The sequence below is a fragment of the Podarcis filfolensis genome (assembly GCF_964270895.1).
Source record: "Podarcis filfolensis genome assembly, chromosome: 2".
Lineage (NCBI taxonomy): Eukaryota > Metazoa > Chordata > Lepidosauria > Squamata > Lacertidae > Podarcis > Podarcis filfolensis.
The window spans coordinates 23,844,854-23,862,568 of NC_139605.1; the positions used below are offsets into that span (position 1 = coordinate 23,844,854).

The 17,715-nt window shown below is 41.2% G+C and overlaps 1 protein-coding gene across 13 annotated transcripts in view; it reads right to left on the reverse strand.

Annotated features, from left to right (window-relative positions):
- CADPS (calcium dependent secretion activator) overlaps positions 1–17,715 on the reverse strand; it is a 348,429-nt gene that overhangs the window by 80,678 nt on the left and 250,036 nt on the right. For 7 of the 13 annotated variants that reach the window (XM_083600422.1, XM_083600421.1, XM_083600417.1 and 4 more), the window contains 3 exons: positions 13,777–13,933; positions 12,026–12,167; positions 459–605 (listed from right to left, as the gene is read on the reverse strand). In XM_083600422.1, coding sequence (XP_083456548.1) covers positions 459–605; positions 12,026–12,167; positions 13,777–13,933 — 446 coding nt within the window. The remainder of the gene's footprint in view (positions 1–458; positions 606–12,025; positions 12,168–13,776; positions 13,934–17,715) is intronic. The other 6 variants (XM_083600416.1, XM_083600415.1, XM_083600414.1 and 3 more) reach the window with 1 other exon arrangement.

Genomic DNA, 17,715 nt, shown 5'->3' on the forward strand with positions numbered 1-17,715 from the left:
CAGTGTAAATGTTGTTTTCTTTCTTTTTAACAATCATTTAGGAAAGCAGGAACAATCAGGTGAAGCATATGGGCTTTTAGATCCCAATAAAGATAATGGCAAAATTAGCTGAGCGCAGGATAGTTTCTTTTTTCTTTTTAAATAGCACACATCCTTGACACTTATCTCACGGTTCGCAACCAACACAATAGTATTTTTTGGTGCGCCGATCCAAATCTTATCAACAGGTATGTTGACAAGTGTCAAGTGTGGAAGGAAAAAAATGCATTCGATACAGACATCCGTGCTAAATTTTAACAGAACGCACGCCAAATTTAGTCCTCCTCTAGAAAGAGACGTCAATCTCACTTGTTCTCTTAAAGAGGCTCTAGCAAAGTCTGACGAAGAGAAATAAACAATCCATATCCATGCCAAGGAAACTTTTGATTTAAATGAGATCTATTGAACTGAATACACACTCAGCATCATATATAGCAGCCATCCATGACGGTGCAGAAAAGGCAGGCATTTGGGGGATGCCTAGCGGGATGTTAACTGGTAGATTTGGAACTTTGGGGAGATTCACATTTGGTAGGTTCACATTGGGCAGATTACTTGTTAAACTCCTGTGGAAGAAACAGACAGAAAAAGAAAAAAATACCATCACGGTGACAATGCAGATGCAGCAGAAGCACAGTGGCACTCATAAACAAATCTGCAAAGTTCACAGCGAGACGACAGTCAAAAGACCCAAACCAAAAACATTTCAGAGAGAAGCATGAATATGGAAGGCTTGGGGGTTTGTTTGTTTTTAAAGCAGTCTGCAATTAAAAATAACAATGACAAACAACAAGTTGCTGAAAAGAAAAGAGAGCCGGGACGAAAACGAAAGAAGAGACGTTTATAAAGTAGCAAATTAAAACATCAATACAGAAGGACGTAACCTACATAGATCCTGAGGACTTTTCAAAGCACAGAGACTGGTTCCTATTTACAAGGAGGGAACGTACTTCAGGGATCCAAATGTACAACAGGGAGGACATAATGACATAGTTACCCTAAGGCCGCAGTCCCATATACACTTTACTAGGGAGTAAGCCCCATTGGACACAGCGGGACTTACTTCTGAGTAAATATGCATAGGGATTGCACTATAAGTTTCAAGAGGAATATTATTTTAAATGATGGTTTGTTTGTTTTTTTAAAATAGGGATAGCCAATGAATATAGAATTTGAACTTCCTTTCTCCATATAAATACATTTTTTTGTTACGGACTCAGGGGACAGTATTCAAACTCTCAACGACTGAAACAAACACTTCCTACAATTTGAGTAGGTTTGCCATATGTCCAGGATTTCCCGGACATATCCAGAATACTGGGAAATTCTGGACACATGGCAGCCCAGGTCGGTAATGCAGTTTTTGCAGATTTTACATAAAAATTAGCTCAAAAACGATCTTGACAAAAAGCTCAAGAACTTTGGGCAGTACTAAAAATAGCTCAACAACCTTAAATTTGGGCATACACAAATAAATCCCTGATCCTATTATTCTATGTGGCCATAAGAACTTGATGAGACACAGAGCTCCTATACTTAGAGAGTAGGATTTCCCATTTATTTCAGTTGAGTGGGAATGCACACACTTAGATGTCTTTCCCATCCAAGTGAACAGAGAATCCTTACATGTGTGGGTAATCTTTGGCAGCCACAGAAAGTTACTTATTGTTTGTTGATAGCGATTATCACCAAACTCTGCTCAAAACAGAATTGGGTGGTGTATGTGTGGTTCTGTCCACAGCGGAACTGAACTATAGGGGATTTGTAAGCCTCTATAGGGGATTTGTAAGCAGGTGCAGAGATCTCCTGGCCTGTGGCACAGAGGGTAGGGGAAGCTTGTGGAGCCACCAGAACCCAGGGAGACTTGCAAACGTTCTGACTGATCTGGCTTCAGGAATCCAAGGCTGATTTTCCAGGAGCTGATGTGGTCTAAAGGAAATGAGAGTGATACATTTGGCACCAGCTTGGCTGCAGAAATTGCCAGAAATAGGAGTACAAGACACCATCCAACCATCTTAGGGACTTCACTCTGGGTTTTCTGATTGAACTGGCTTCAGGAATCCAAGGCTGATTTTCCAGTAGCATGAGAAATTCCAGCAAACTTCTAGATGGGAGAAAAACTATTCATCCCAATCCTGTGTGCCTTTTCTCAGGAGTAAGTCCCTCTGAATTCAAAAGAGTTTACTTTCAAGTAAGGCGATCTAGGATTATAACCACGAACTCTAGTTTTATGAATATGAACAAGAGCTAAGGTCCGCTGATTTCACAGGATTTATTCCCAATAAATGTGCCAAGGATTGCATCCTTATGCTGCAGTTCTATGTATGTCTAAGTTGTAATGTATTCTATGAAATTTACTCCCAAATTAAATATGTGCAGGGCTGTGGCTCTTTAATTTTTCCTTTCTTTTCTGGGGATTGTTATGCAATCTATACTCACATTTTCGTTCCTAATTCTAGTGACAAAACGAATGCCTGAAGGAATGAGCTTGTAAGATTGAGGATTTGCTACCCTATAGACTTGAAATATGAGTTCAAAACCTACTTCAGCCCCAGACACTGCAGATCAGAATTAGCAATAGTAACATACATATATGATTAATAATAGTAATAGTAGTAGTAGCAGTAGTAGTAATAGAGAAGCACTTTTTCGTGCTCTGGGACACAATGAGATTTGGGTACATTTTTTCAGCGTGATGTGCATTCAGCTAATCAGTTCTGCTAGTGAAAGCCAACACAAGGATTCCCACTAGTGAAAGGGAGCTTCACCTACTCCAAATCTGCTCAGGAGGGGCAGGAGAACTGCCAGGACAGTACGCAGTGGGGATGAGAGGGAGATAATTCCATGGGGCAATCATAAATGTTTGCACTGACGGAAAAAGCTCCTTAGTGCTGTGCTGACTTCCACCCATTATTCTCATATATTCCCCATGACTTAAATATGGAATCGGCTAACCTCTAGAGCAAAATTAGAAGCCCCTGCTGTGAATGGGAAGAACTGTCCTATAGGGGAACAGACTCCCACAGGAGGCGATGGACTTTCCTTCCTTGGAGGTTTTTAAGCAGAGGTTGGATGGCCATCTGTCATGGATGCTTTGTCTGAGATTCCTGCATTGCAGGAAGTTGGACCAGATAACCCTTGGGGTCCCTTCCAACTCTACAATTCTATGATCACATGACCCCATTCCCAATTAATAATGTTAATTGACAACAAGGTGATAAGTTTTCTGGGGCTACTGGAGGAAAAAACCAAACAAGAACACTCTGATGAGCAAGTGCAACCTCTTAGCCTAATACCTGGCTCCCAAAGGAGTGGTAAAAACCATGTCTGACCAGCAGCATTTGACTGCAGGAAGTGGCTCACATAACTGAATACTCCTCCATGCCAGGAAATCCCCTGTATATAACAAACCAGGAAGAAAGCTAGGCTGAAACCCTACTTTATGATAACTACTTGGAGAGGGGGGCATTTTTTTGTATAGAGAAGCATTCGGTCATGTACTCATCTGAAGTGGTGCAGTGGAGCCTAGATAAAAGTTTATCACCACAATGAGAGCTATGATTCCAGCAGGCCTGGTACCTGAAATGTGATTTGATTGACTCTCTCTATTGAAGACATTATCATGTAATAAAATACATATTCCATAAAAATACACACGGGAGGGTTAGTGACTGTAGACGCTTCATCTGATGAAACAGATGTGACCAGAATAATGACCTCACGAGTGAAAACATCTTGCAGTTTTGGTACCTAGAAATTCACTCTCTGAGGATTTTTATGATGCTCTCAACAGGAAACAAACATTTTAGACATAAACAATGCTCACTGAGGACAGCTGGTTATAGCAGACATATTCCAGAGATGACAGTAAGAAAGATATACTCTCATATCATTCATTTTTTTATATATAAAAAGCAAAATGATTTAACTACCATCTGCCCAGCTTAAAGAGAAATGAAACTCTTCTCCATACAATTATATACCACCCGCAACAGTGCAAGATTAATTCAGAAATTCCTTGCAGTTTCATTATGAAAGCAAATCCCAGCGATCAGATTAAAGTCATAGAAAGAACTGTACACTTGAGAAATTTACTGGTATGCGTGGGTGATCACATTTTGTATATCAATTTCTTTTATTTTTGATTGGCATCATCTCATTGTCCCATGCCAAAATGTGACTGACACCATGGGGAGCCAATGCTGTGTCCTCCTGAAGTTGTTGGGCTATAACTCCCATCAACCACAGCTAGAGGCCAAATGTCAGAGATCATGAGAATTGTAGCCTAACAGCCAGCAAAGGCTGGCACAGTGTTGATGGTGCTGCACCATTGTCCTCCCAACAGTGGCAACGCTGGCTGCCACTTACCATGACCGGTCTGGGCAGGGTGGCAGCAACATCGAGGCGGCAGCGTGCACCAGCAAAGCACTAACCTTGCCACCGTCCTGTTCTGCTTCTAACCTTGGTAAGCCACAATGATGCCACTCTCAGGAAGGCAGTAGTGTGGCATCATCACTCCGTGCTGGCTGCTCCTACACCTGTAGGGCAGCACACTGGCTACAGCCGTATTATACAGCCCACATTTTAGTATAATCTCAAGTGGGATGTCACAGGGAAAGTGCATCTAAGGCTAAGGGTTCAAAGAAGTGGTATGCATGTGCAAAGGACAGGCCTATGTGAAAACGTTCCGTGGAAACCTAAAAGCAAAACTCTGGGTGTGCGTCTATGATTCTGCTCTGTGCATACCTATTCTTTGTTTGGATCCCAGCCGATGTATTTGAATACAGACACTGACACAAAACTGGTTCTGAATTAGATATTTTGTGCAGTGAACCTCTGTGTGTTCGGCTGTTTTTCCAAGCCACTTTTGCCCAGGTATGTATTTGTGTTGCCTTTACTCCATGTAAATAGGATGCAATGTTTTCAAACCATTCCAGATGCAGAATGTTGAGTCACCACCAAGTGAAAAATCCCTTCTGCTTCAACTATAATAGAGTAGCAAGGTTTGGCATATGGGTGGAGGGAAGGATGAGATCCAGCCATACTCTGAGTAGACCCACTGAAATTGATTAGTAGTATGACTTAGTTGGATATCACCTTAGGTCACCAACAAGACACCCATGAGTACAATGGAAATCTTGAGGCCTTCCTCTGGCTCCCATGAAAGGGGGAAAGAAGAGATCTGTTCTTAAATACGGCTAGATCTAGACTTGGTTTCAATGGGACATATGATACGCATGACTGACTTAAGTCCCATTGACTGTAATGAGGTCTACTCTTAAGTAAGGATCCAATCCACTGTGTTTTAATTAATGGAACTGTTGCCTCCAATCTGGTGGTTTTATTTTTCTAGTTAAGGCTGCAATCCAGAAGGCAATTATGGACTTTTCAGTGGGACCTGCTTATTTCATAATTATATGCCGATTTGCAATTTGTTTGCAACCTAAAATATTGCATAACCCTTTAACACAGGCAAATGAATGCCTCTTAATCCAAATTGGAAATGAGTTCTCAGAATGGCTGAGAATCTGTTACAAATTCCAAGATTGATAGGCATATTCAGTTGGACATCAAATGTTAAGAAATTAATTGAAGGCATGTAAATTCATGAAGAAAAGCAACTTAAGCTTGTCAATCACATATAAATACATTTTTTAAAAAAGATGCTTACTATAATATTTAAAAGACACTGGATATTCAGTGTTCAACTAATAAAACGTGCATTACTGTAGTTTTACAGTGATAAGCAATGTTAGTCATACTTACTGATTTAAATGGGTATACTCTGAGTATGAGTAATGTTGGGTATCACCCAAGAGGTTTACTATTAATAAAATATTTTCTTCCCTCGCAGTCAAGTATTAATGCAATGTTGTTATATAGTGCTGTGTCCACACATATCTTTTTATTCCATTTCTTTTAAAAGCCATATTACAACTCAGTTTCTTTTTCACAGTAAACTAAAATACAGAATACGTGAAAAATGACAATGCCTCTAAATATCACTGCACACATTTCTCTCTTATAAAAGCATCCCTTGTGCTGCATTCAAATTGGATAAGCTAATGCAGATTGTCTAATGCCCATGGGGCAGATATGGGTCCTGTGCTTGCTTGTGCGTAGCCGACAGCAAGGTTGGCTACTGCTAGGGGAGGGCAAGGCAGCCAGAACGACCACTGACTTCCATGAGGGAGCAAGGTAAGGACTGCTTACCGTCAGCTGTGTGGTCGGTATTCCTGCAAGCATACAATGAGGATTCCTTCTGGCAGGTTCTATTGGTCACTCGCCACAATTCCCAGGCCCATTCCGATGCCTCCAGCAGCCTAGGCTTCGGGGTCTACTTCAAGGGTTGTTGGTACTCCCAGCCATGGCCTGCTCATTGGAGGGAGAAAGGATCACATGCGACCTTACCTTCCTAGAATTCTTCCCCATCCTGGTGGCTGTACACACTGGGTTGAGGAATGCCGGAACTTCAGGGTCTGACAATCAAGTGGTGGTGAGGGTTCTGGCCAAGCTGTCCTTCTGGCAGGACCTGAGGTTGTTATGGGCATTTGTGCTCCAGCTGGCTAAGATCTCCTTTTCAGCCAGTTTTGTTCCAGTAATAGCACAGTGGACATTCTGTCTCAATTTCAGGAGGATCGCTTTTGAGCTCTGGCACCTGGGGCTCAGTTGGAGTCAGGGCCCTTTCCTGAGGACCTGTGGGCACTTGGAGGCACGGCGTGATGCAGGGAGTATTACAGTCCATTGCGCCTTCCACATTCCAAGCGTACTCCAGGGCATCGTCTTCCTTTGAAGCCTTTAGGTCTCATGCCGGGGTGGGCCCAGATTCCCCTCAGGCATGAGAGGTCTTGCCATACCTTGTATCCCTTAAGAACCGGGAGTTAGCCACTACAGCCATGTCCTTGCATGTAGCTACAACCACCATCTTTAGTAAATTCCTCCGGTTCCCCGCCCCCTGCAATTACTTCCAATTCCGAAGGCTGTTGGAAGGCTGCCGCAGGGACCACCTTACAGTCCCAGATGTGGGGAGACCAATTACATATGGTCTCCTCAGAGATACCGTATTTTTCCATGTATAAGACTAGGTCCCCCCCTAAAAATAATGTTAAAAATTAGGGGGTGTCTTATACATGGGACCATCTCCCATCTCCCCCCATTTTCTTAAATCTGAGTCCCCCAAAATAGGGGGCGTCTTATACATTGGGGTGTGTTATAGACAGAAAAATGTGGTATATGGAAAGTTCTGGGCACCATGTGCTGGACAAAATATGAGAAAGGCTTTTTTGGTGAGTACTGATGCTCTCTTTCTGAGGGCCTACAGCCTATCCCCCCCCCCCCCCGGTTTGAACTTTGCTTTATAATTTTTTAAATTTATTTCTTTGGTAGTCATTACTCTTAACAATGACATCAAATTGCATCAAAGTACAGCATTAATGAAAATGATGCATTTTTCTTAAATGATTTCCTGTAAAGGGCACACAAGCCCTATTCAGGCATTATGTACACAGGCAAGTTGCCCTGTATGTAGGTGTGAGTGAGGGGGCTCCAGCAAGAACAAGTATGTTAGCTTTACCTGCTCTGTGCCCCAAAACACACAGGAAGCACGCATAGATACAGGAGGCTCTCTGCTGCAGAAAGTCACCTTCCAACTCAAGGCAGCTGATGAAAATGGATGTGGATGGGGGTGGAGCTAACATGCTTGTCCTGCTGCCCTTTCTCGTGTGGTAGCTGACCTGTGTACCGTGTCCTTGCTCCAGATGAGCCAAGTTCTGTTGACCAAATTCCTCAGTGCATTGATATCTGGGTGGTTGCTGAATACCATGGAGCTCATCGAGCAATGAGTCCAAAGGTGCTGTTGCTTTGATCCCTTACCTCATGTGACTGTCTGCATTTAATCTCCGAGAATAGATTTATCTTACATATTCAGTGTTTTGGAAAATTGTGTTAGGGTTGCTGCCTTGCTTCGATTAATTTCCCCTGCATGGTTTTGTCCACAGTTACCAAGCTGTGCAAACCTTTCAAAAAGCAAGATGACTCGTCTTGATAAGGTTTGCAGCTTTTGCAGAGTGAGTGAAATAATAGCAATAATAAAATAAAACAAAGAGAGGCATATTTATACAGCATTTGTAGGGACTCTTTGTTGCTTTCAACGCTTATCTCTATGTATGGCTCGAGTCAATTTCAAAGGTGCTCTGCAGCATTTTGCTATGATGATTTTTTTAAAAAAAAATCTACAATCTCTTATAGAGCCATCTGGTTAGGTTAAATAAAGTGCCATATATTTCAACCTTGATTTGCAGGCAGGCATGTCAAAAGGTCTATTCTAAAGACTCTGTGTTGTGATAGAACTTCTTGGCCTGCGAGAGGTAATGAGATTCCATCCACACAATTTGACCTAATGATTCAAAGCAAGATAGCAGAAGGCTCCGTGAGACATATGCATCTCTTGCTTTCTCTTCCAGATAAAGTTGAAAGCTTTTCTCCAATTCTCTCGAATGGGAAGCGAATATTTGCCGATAATAATTTACACTGAATGGAGGTCACATTGTTAGCTTTGTTATTAACTAAGGCTGAAAACCCTATATATGCTAAAGCAGTGGCTTCCAGCCATTGGCTTCTGGTGTTTGCATCAGGGATGAAGAATCTGTTGCCTTTCAAAAGTTCTTGGACTACCATACCTACTGGCCTTGCTGTCTGGGACTAATGGGAGCTGGAGTCCAATGACATCTGGACTTCCCCAGGTCCCTCATCCCAGCATTCAGTCTATGGCTGGACCCCAAGAGCAGGGGAGGCAGCCTCTCTGTACAAAGTACCACTGTAATTAGCAACGGGATTCCGAGCCCTTGTCTCAGTGGTAGGTGGGAAGAATTCTGAATGAAATAAAGCTCCTCCTCCACAACATGAACAAGCTGAAGGTAATTCACACTATGATATGGCAAGCTGAGTCCTGAAAGGAGAAAAGGCAGTCCATCCTGCTCCCCTTCTTCCTATGTCAAAAGAGTAAGATCTGCTGAGTAGATCCTCCTGAAAGACAGGATGACTTCTTAATGATGTTCAGAACAGGATGTTGTTGTTGTTGGCACCTGTCTGTCTTGAGAGACAATGGAGTGCGCCTCCAGGGGTGAAGTCAGACTGCTGGAGAATGATAGAGCCTGCTATGGCTGCAGAGACCAGTATTGCCTCCTGTGTTGTTTTTGCTGCATTAGCAGCACCAAAGTGATCTGTCCAGGGCACAAGCCTGGGCAGTGTGTATGGAGGTCCAGGGGTGCCCAGAGGACAAGACCCTCTTATTGGCATCGCCAGTGTGGTCTAAAGGAAAGCAGAGCAGTGCATTTGGCACCAGCATGGCTGCAGGAATTGCTGGAAAGAGGAGTATAATATGCCATCCAACAATATTTGAGACTCCACTCCGGATTTGTGTACGGTTTACTCCTTAGCCTTTTCTTCTCAAAGATGTAATGGAATAGGACGACTGCTTGCAAAAGTAAAGCAGTCTGGAATCTCCTGCAGTAGAACAACTCTACTGGCTTGCAGAACTCATCCAGAGTAAACAGCCTGGGAATCACCAGGGCCAGCCAAAGGTGGCTTAGGCGACTGCATGTAAGATCTGTGATGTGTGCTCCAGAATTGCCTGCAATGTTGCCAAGTTTGTTAGGGCACAACTAGAGTGCCCAGATGTGTGCAGTCTGGTGGCAGTGCTCTGTGGCCAGTCCAAAGATCTGCACTCCTTGGTGTCCTTTGGTGTCTCCCGTTTTAATTGTCATGTTGTTTTACTGCAATTGCTTTATTTCATATTTCAGTTATGGGCTGGGGGAGGCTGCTGTCTGAAGTCCAGGAGAACCATGGCTGGTGTCTGAGCTAGATGGACCAGTGGTTCAAATCAGTATAAGGCAACTTCAATATTCCTCTTCCACTTGTTGGCACTATTCTCCCCATCAAGCAGCACCACCTGTTTCTGATTTGGATCACTCTCTTTTCACCAGCATATTCAAAATTCAACAAAGTCTTCATGAACTTACATTTTCGTTTGCAAATCAAAAATGGCACATACCCTTAAATACAAATCCAGTGTAAGAATTTAGTGAATTTGACAAAAGATTGGTATAAATAGACGAGTGTAATCCCTCCACCGCCCGCACCACGTGGCATGATTCAGCCAAAGACACACGTTTAATTCCCTTAGATTTTAACAGGAGAGTTAACTACATCCTCAAGTCTCTGGCTGAAACCAATGGCACTTCAATATGCCAGTTGCTACTGGAGTGTGGCCATGTTAGGCTTGAAGGGCATTTCTAAAAAAAATCCACCTTTATACAACTTTTAAAGATAATATATAAAGAGAAAGCCCTGCACAGCTTTCCTGCACAACATTACCACTAAAATCAATACATCTTCATGCACAAGGTAAGCGACTGTGATACAATTAAATATCCCTGAATTAATTTAGAAACAGAGATTGCTATTCAAACGCAGCAGACTTTTATAAGAAAGAGAACATGTGCAGGAAAAAAAAAAGTGACTGCAAACCACAATTCAGTTATGCAGATCATGGAACTAATGTGGAATAAATAAATTGTGGACTCTGGCTTGGACCTAATAGACTGAACGGCATGTAAAAAAGAAAAAGAAAATCTAAATTCATTTAAAACTACAAAGTGCATATATGCGTGCACTATTTCTCAAGTATATGTTTCAGTATTGTTGCCTAAAATAAAATGTAAAACACAATTTTTATGGTGCAACTATTAATTAATGTATTTTCCAAACATGTTTTGAGACAAGAACCAGTTTTCTTTGGTGAAAAGAGCCTCCCCATGAAGCACATTTGCCCCTTAGAGATGGTTTTCACCATTTCATTACATGTCTTGGCAAGTAACACGCAATTCCACCTTTGGGCAAATTTCCCTGAAAGCTTCCATCTTTTTTTCTGAATACTTTTTGCTTGATGGTAGGTCAAAAGAAGAAATTGCTTCCCAGTAAGAAACTCAAGAGTCAGTTCACACGAGTACTGGGAACACGACAGTTATTAGAGAACCACTCAATGGCATCAGGTCTAAGATCAGGCTTTTTACATGCCATCACATGTTTGATATAACAACAAGAAAAATAACAATAATAATGCATTTGTAACCCAAACTAGGCATCAGCCTTAACTGAATATGGAAAAGAATAAGTTTTCCCCTACTTCTCTCGTAAGGAACATAAGTGTTGCAGGTTAGAACCATAAGGCTCAGGTGCACAAACTAGTTTAGTTACTCTTGAGTACCTGGATTTAGGCTTGAGTCTTAGATGTAAGGTTCATTTATGCATTACTGGCAGTGGGGTAGGAGCTGCTTCTTAGCAGTTTTGTCCCATATCACCTGCAGGAATGCCATTATCTGCAAGCTGAGGCCAAGAGCCAGGTGGCAAGGAACCATGTCACTGGCCCTGTCTATCAACTCAAAGATCAGCCAAATACTCTGAAAAGAATTCTCTCAACCCCGAATGACTTGGCCATCTTCATCATCCTTCCAAGCAGCAAGGTGAATCCTACCACTTGTCAACTGCTCTCTCACGTGTGGTAAGTGATTCCAAGCACTAGCAAGAGTGATATGGAAAGAAGCTACAACCACCAGCTGACCCACGATTCAGCTTTTCCTATGTCAGATCATAAGTGGTTAGTATCGCTTAGTGAAAAACACAGCACTATGCTTAAGTGTTGAACAGTTGGGCTATAAAGAGCGAAAAGAGGCAAATGAGAGAACTTTCACTCATGCTCTACCTTTGCATTCCAGAATGGAAATAATTAAAAATTAACAATGCATAATATACCGCAGAGCATCTATAAAGTCTTCCATAAAACCAGTGGACTTCTCTTTCAAGACCTTATATTTTTTTGCACCCAAACAAAAAACATTCACAGAGCATCTACTGTTTTACTAATTCATCTGCGTATGAGTCCTCTTGTACCCGAAAACTCCAATTGTATCAAAGGAGGTTTCCTTACTTTACTGGCTCCCATGACTCCCGCTCAAATCCCCTGTGAATTGACTGTGCAATTGAGGATTCCATGAGATCGACATATCTAACAACAAGTGGGGCAAACAGGTCTTGAAGATGTTTGTGGTATTTTCCATTGCACAAATTATCTAGAATAAATAAATAAAAGCATGGTAAGAAGTCTGTCATATTTATCATACAGCATAAATTTTTGAGCTCAAAACAATACTTTACAGGGCAAAACAATTCAGCTAGAAAAGGTCCTGCCAGATAAAAGGCTTTGCTACCAAACCATTTACTCTACATTTCAGGGATTCTGATGAGGCTAGTAACTGCAATATTACCATCTTTCTTCAAACGAGCAAACAATAAAATCATACTCATTAGTGGCAACATAGGTATTAGCAAAACAGTTGCATTCTTAGTACCGGGTACAAAAATGCTGAAGATGCTTTGTACCGATTAAGACTTTCTTAGATGCGTCACTTTAAATTCTTGGATCTTTGATCCCATATAAACAACAGATATAAACTGAATACGAAGGCATCATGGGAACTGTAGTTTTTTATGAGTGTGGAAAATGCCATGAAAAATCTCTGTATCCTGCTCTTCGGAACTACGGCTTCCACATGTCCTTGAAGGGAAACTGTAACATGTGCAGCACAACCTGATGCAGGTCTGCTTGGAAGTAAATCCAACTGTATTCAGTGGGGTTTAATTGCAGTCTTAAATGGGTTGAAGTTTGTGGCATAGAATGCCCTTAGGCTTGCACCTAGTGCTCATCATGAAATTTGTAAAATGCAAGATCAGATGTTATTTCACAGACATTTGTCTTTATTTAAAATTCACCTTTCAACCCACTTCAGACACCAATCCCACTCACATCTTTTCCCCACACAATGCTTGACACTCTCTGCCTGCAGGTTCCCACAACCTAGATCAGAGTTTGGGAACCTGTGGCTCTTTAGACAATGCAGGACTCTAACTCCCATCAGCTCCAGCCAGCATAGCCAATGGTCAGGAATGATGGGAATTGTAGTGCATCAGGATCTGGAGGGTTGTAGGCTCCCCATCCTAACTAGATAGTTCTGATCCATCAGCTGGGAATCACTAACTTACATCAATGAGCTACTGCCATGAACAAATTGGAAGGAGGATACGATAGCCATAATAAACAAAACAAAATGAAAAAACCCAACACAGTGATCTGAACATGCATTAGAAACTTCTGCAAATTCCTTCTTTGAAGTTTTCACTACAGCTGTCCATGCTACCAGAGAGCAAAGCTGTTTTTCTCTTTGAAACATGACTTCTTTTTCTGGTTGCATGAGCAACTGAAATAGAAACTTCAAAGAACTCTGCAGTGGCACATGTGGTTCTCCCTTGCATTTATTATGCATATAGAGTGGTATTCAGCTAAGGTTTACTCAGAGTATACCTACTGAAATTGATGGCCTCAACACAGTGAAAAAGCATTGCTAACAAGTACCACCAACCAACTGCATAACTGGCTGGTGTTATTCATTTATAAGCTGGTTTCAATGAGGCAATAGGAAGGTTTGATACTGTCTTTGTACAGGAGTTTACATATGTAAGGTACATAGTTCCCTGAGTTTGAATAAACAATTATGCCTTTTTTCCAAAACCACTGAGAATCAAATGAATAATCAAAGGCCACTTTTATTCCACAAAGAACCAGAAAACAACTGTTTTGCCCCATCAGAGAAGGAACATTAAATGGCCAAATACAATACATACAGTCACTACGAAGCGAATCATTTAGAAGTTGAAAGAGTGGAAAGCTGTCCCAGGTATCTGGGGGCTGGACCTCTAGCGCAGCATCCATATCCACCGCAAACAAGGAAAGGAAGGTTTCTGCATGCTCAACCATTAAATCTGACCACCAAGCAAAGGCCTTTAAATGGAGTAGGGAGGAAAAAGTGAAAGAAGTATTAGTGATATCCTAAACCACAGTGCATTTTTGCACGTGTAATAGGCATTCTGAAAACAACAAATACTAATGGGGATCCTACTGGAAACTAGCTTTATTGTAAAGAGAACAGCAGTACAAAATGCTAGCATAGTGCAGATATGGTGTATCCATCAAGCCCCTGCTACTTTTTGGCAGGAACTTCTCCAGGAGCGTTGAATCAGAACTGTATACTTCCTCTACATATCTGTAATGCAACAGAGGATGCATGCCTGTTCAGTTTACAATAACCCATTCAATTCCTTTTAGATCATGCTATTTGCTAGAGGGGTAAACTAGTTCTTTGTCTAAAATATAAAACATCTGGGAGTTTCTTCACTGTGTTTGTGGGTTTTCTCCTTTTCTTTCCCACGATGCTATCAAAAATCCATCTAGAATCTGACTGACAACTGCAATGTGAGAACAGCACTTGCACGGGAACTGACTGGCCCTAAAACATCTCACATTAACAGTGCAAAGTCAACCAGTCAATTAAAAAAGATCCCTACCTTAATTTAACTCATTTAAGTTTTAAAGTAATTAAAGATGGTTTGCCCCACTTAGAATGGAAGAATTACCACCCAGTTTTAGAAGGCTGGCATTAGAAGAACCATCAAGCATCAAGCCAGGGTGTGCCTACAGCAGGAAATAAATCTAAAGTTGAAAACCAAGAAATATCAGTGAAGTAACTCTTTTGTCATGCGCATGGGTCCTCGAGAATTCACTGTACAGCTTTTCTGAAGTGACATTCACATCATACATGACTCAGATGTGAATGTGTTTGGAACACATGCATGCGTGTTTAAAATCACTTCTGCTGAGGAACATGCAGTATGAGTGGAGTTGTCAACAGGACCTTGTGCAGTAACTGTTAGGCAATACGGAAACTATTCAACAGCTTAGTGTTTATACAAGGTAAAAAAAATGTCATTAGTGTTTACCAAGGGGAGAAAAAAAGTTAGACTTGAAAGTGAGGAAAAGGCTAAGTATATTTGATTAAATAGCCATTTTAAAATCTGCCAATGCGGTCCTGCTCTGTGTTCCATCCTCTGAGGAGGTGACACTGTCAATCCGACAGGAGCAGTGCCTTTTGTGTGGTGGCCCCAGAGTTATGGAATGTGCTTCCCTGAGAGTTCTATGGTTTGTATCCAACTAGGTCATACTCAGAGAGAGTAGACCCACTGAAATCAAGGACCAAGAAAACCACAACTAACTTAAATCCAGTGCTTTTTTCTGGGGGGGGGGTGCAGGGGTACGCATAGCCCTGAACATTTTGTGATTCTAAGTTTGGCTTCATTGAGGGGCAGTATTTCAATATGAGTAGGAAAATGAGAGTACTAAACATTTTTTAAACAAAAACGCACTGCTTAAATCCATTGGGACTACTCTGAGAATGTCTTAGTTTTGTACTATTTATGGAGTTAACAGCAGATTTCCAATTGCCGATTTATGTAGTTTTAAATGATTGTTTTATACTGTTTCAATTAGACATGTCTTCAGTTAGAAATGTTTTGTGGACATTTTTGCTGGAAGGTGGCTAAGAAACACTGTGCATAAAACGAATAAGTACATACAACTGAACAGAAATTGTTAGTGATTAATCATGTCAATTGCAATGGTATATTTTTATCAGTGGATGGGGGAAACGGTTCAAATAGAAATGAATGGATGGACTGAACCCCTACTATGTTTTGCAATGCATTATTTTTGAGACGTTAACAGAAATTTATAATCAACATTCGAATGATTCACTGAAGGGCCCAAATTGCCAACTTTCTCATTCTAAACTATTCCTTAACCTACTCAGGGATCCTTTTTTACTACAAGCAGTGCACCATCACATGGATTATATTAATATTTAACAGGAAGTCCTGAGGGAGGCAGGAGGAATTGTACCTCTGATGTGCCAATTCAGACACAAAGGGGTTCTCTTTGTTCAGATACTGGTTTTTTTGTCCTGGTTCCCACAGAAAACTCCTATGTGGATATGTGCCAAGGGATCCATAGTATGAAATATCAAGGCATGGTGTGAGGGTTTAAGATTATACAAATTTGAATCTCTATATAGTATTATAGTTCCATGATACTTTAACCTTAAGAGCTCTATATTACTTTATATGTAATTGCTATAATCGCTTTGTTATTTTCTCTTAATGTCGCCTTTGTAGATATCTGATTTGTGCAAATATCTGATCTGCATCATATCCAGATTTTCAGGGGAAATTTAATTCTAACAGACTAGTTGTTACGGAAATTTCCTGCAGATGAGTTCTGCTGGATCACACCAAAGGTTCATCTAGTCCAGCATTTTGCTTTCCACAATGGCTCATCAGATTCCTTTCAGAGATTTCAAGGGATTGTAATCCTAAAAAGTTCTGTATTTCTTCCCTGGCAAAATATTGCACAGTGTTCACAATTTTCTGCTTTGTTTGGCTCAGGTTATCGATTGCTTTTGTTATCTTTACAGGGTTTGCTTTATCTTCTCGACTAAAATACTGTGTTATAAATTACATTGGATTGGCAGGGGTGGAAGAAACCTATCAGTAATAATGTTCACACACAATAAACATACCTATGAGTTAAAAAAAGAAAAAGAGAGAAAGAGAGCTAATGCTTTAGAAATTCAGAAGAAAGGATCACGGTCATTTCTGAAGAACAATGCTTTTCACTCTGTAAGTAGCAGTCAGGTTGCACTGTGTTCATTCATGCCAAGCTTATTGCCCTGTGATCACAGAATATCGTTCCTTCTTTCTCCAAATCGAGAGAAGTAACATGGTGTTACTCAACAATCCAGTTCAACAAAGAAAAGTTTAGTTTGCCACCTACTTACCTTCTTTGTCCCAAGCATGGAAATGAAGTATCCTCCCTACATCACCACACCTACAATTCCCCCCTACACCCATGGGAACTCATGTATATATGCATGTCTCACAGGAGGTAAAATACATATATACATACTCCTACATATACATACATAAGGAGAGAGAACGACAGTACTGAGACTGCCTATGGTAGCTACTGCCTTATAAAAAGCCCTGTTACTTAGGGAAATGTTTACGAACAATGAGACAAATGGCATAGACTTAAAGGCTGTAAGATGTCTGTTGGGATCTGAACAGCAACTTTAGCTTTTGCAACTGTTCAACAACACAGTTCAGGGCCCTTTTGCTTAAATGGAATTAATTGTACAGCACATATTTAACGATAATCTTCACTGTTCTCTGGGTTTTTTTGGAGGGGGGAGGCATGGGTGAGGAGTGTTGTGTGCTTGCTAATTGTTAACAAACCCACTATGAACTAGGAAGAAATCTTTTTTCGGATAATGTTTCTCAATACCGCCCCCCAAGACAGCGGTTTCCCTTTCTGCGTGGTTACACTTGGTATAAGGAATTTTAAAAGGTGTGCGCATTAACAGGTGTGTTCATCCACTGTGCATTCTACAATACCCTTCCCATGTGCTCATGCTGCTTGTCTTAAATGGTTGTCAGTAAGTGATGTAAGGATGCGTGTGAAGTCCTCAAGCGACCTGAAAAGTACCTATGAAAACTCATGGAAAGTAAGAGAAGGGCATGTTTTCATTTTGTCTTTTTAATGGTACAAAGTCAGTAAATCTGGAGGGAGAAGGGGAAAGGCAACTGGCCATAGCATCTATAACATCACCAATCTACGCTACACTTACTTATTTTACGGAGCAATCCTAATTCCCAGCAGGGCTGAACAGAGTGTAC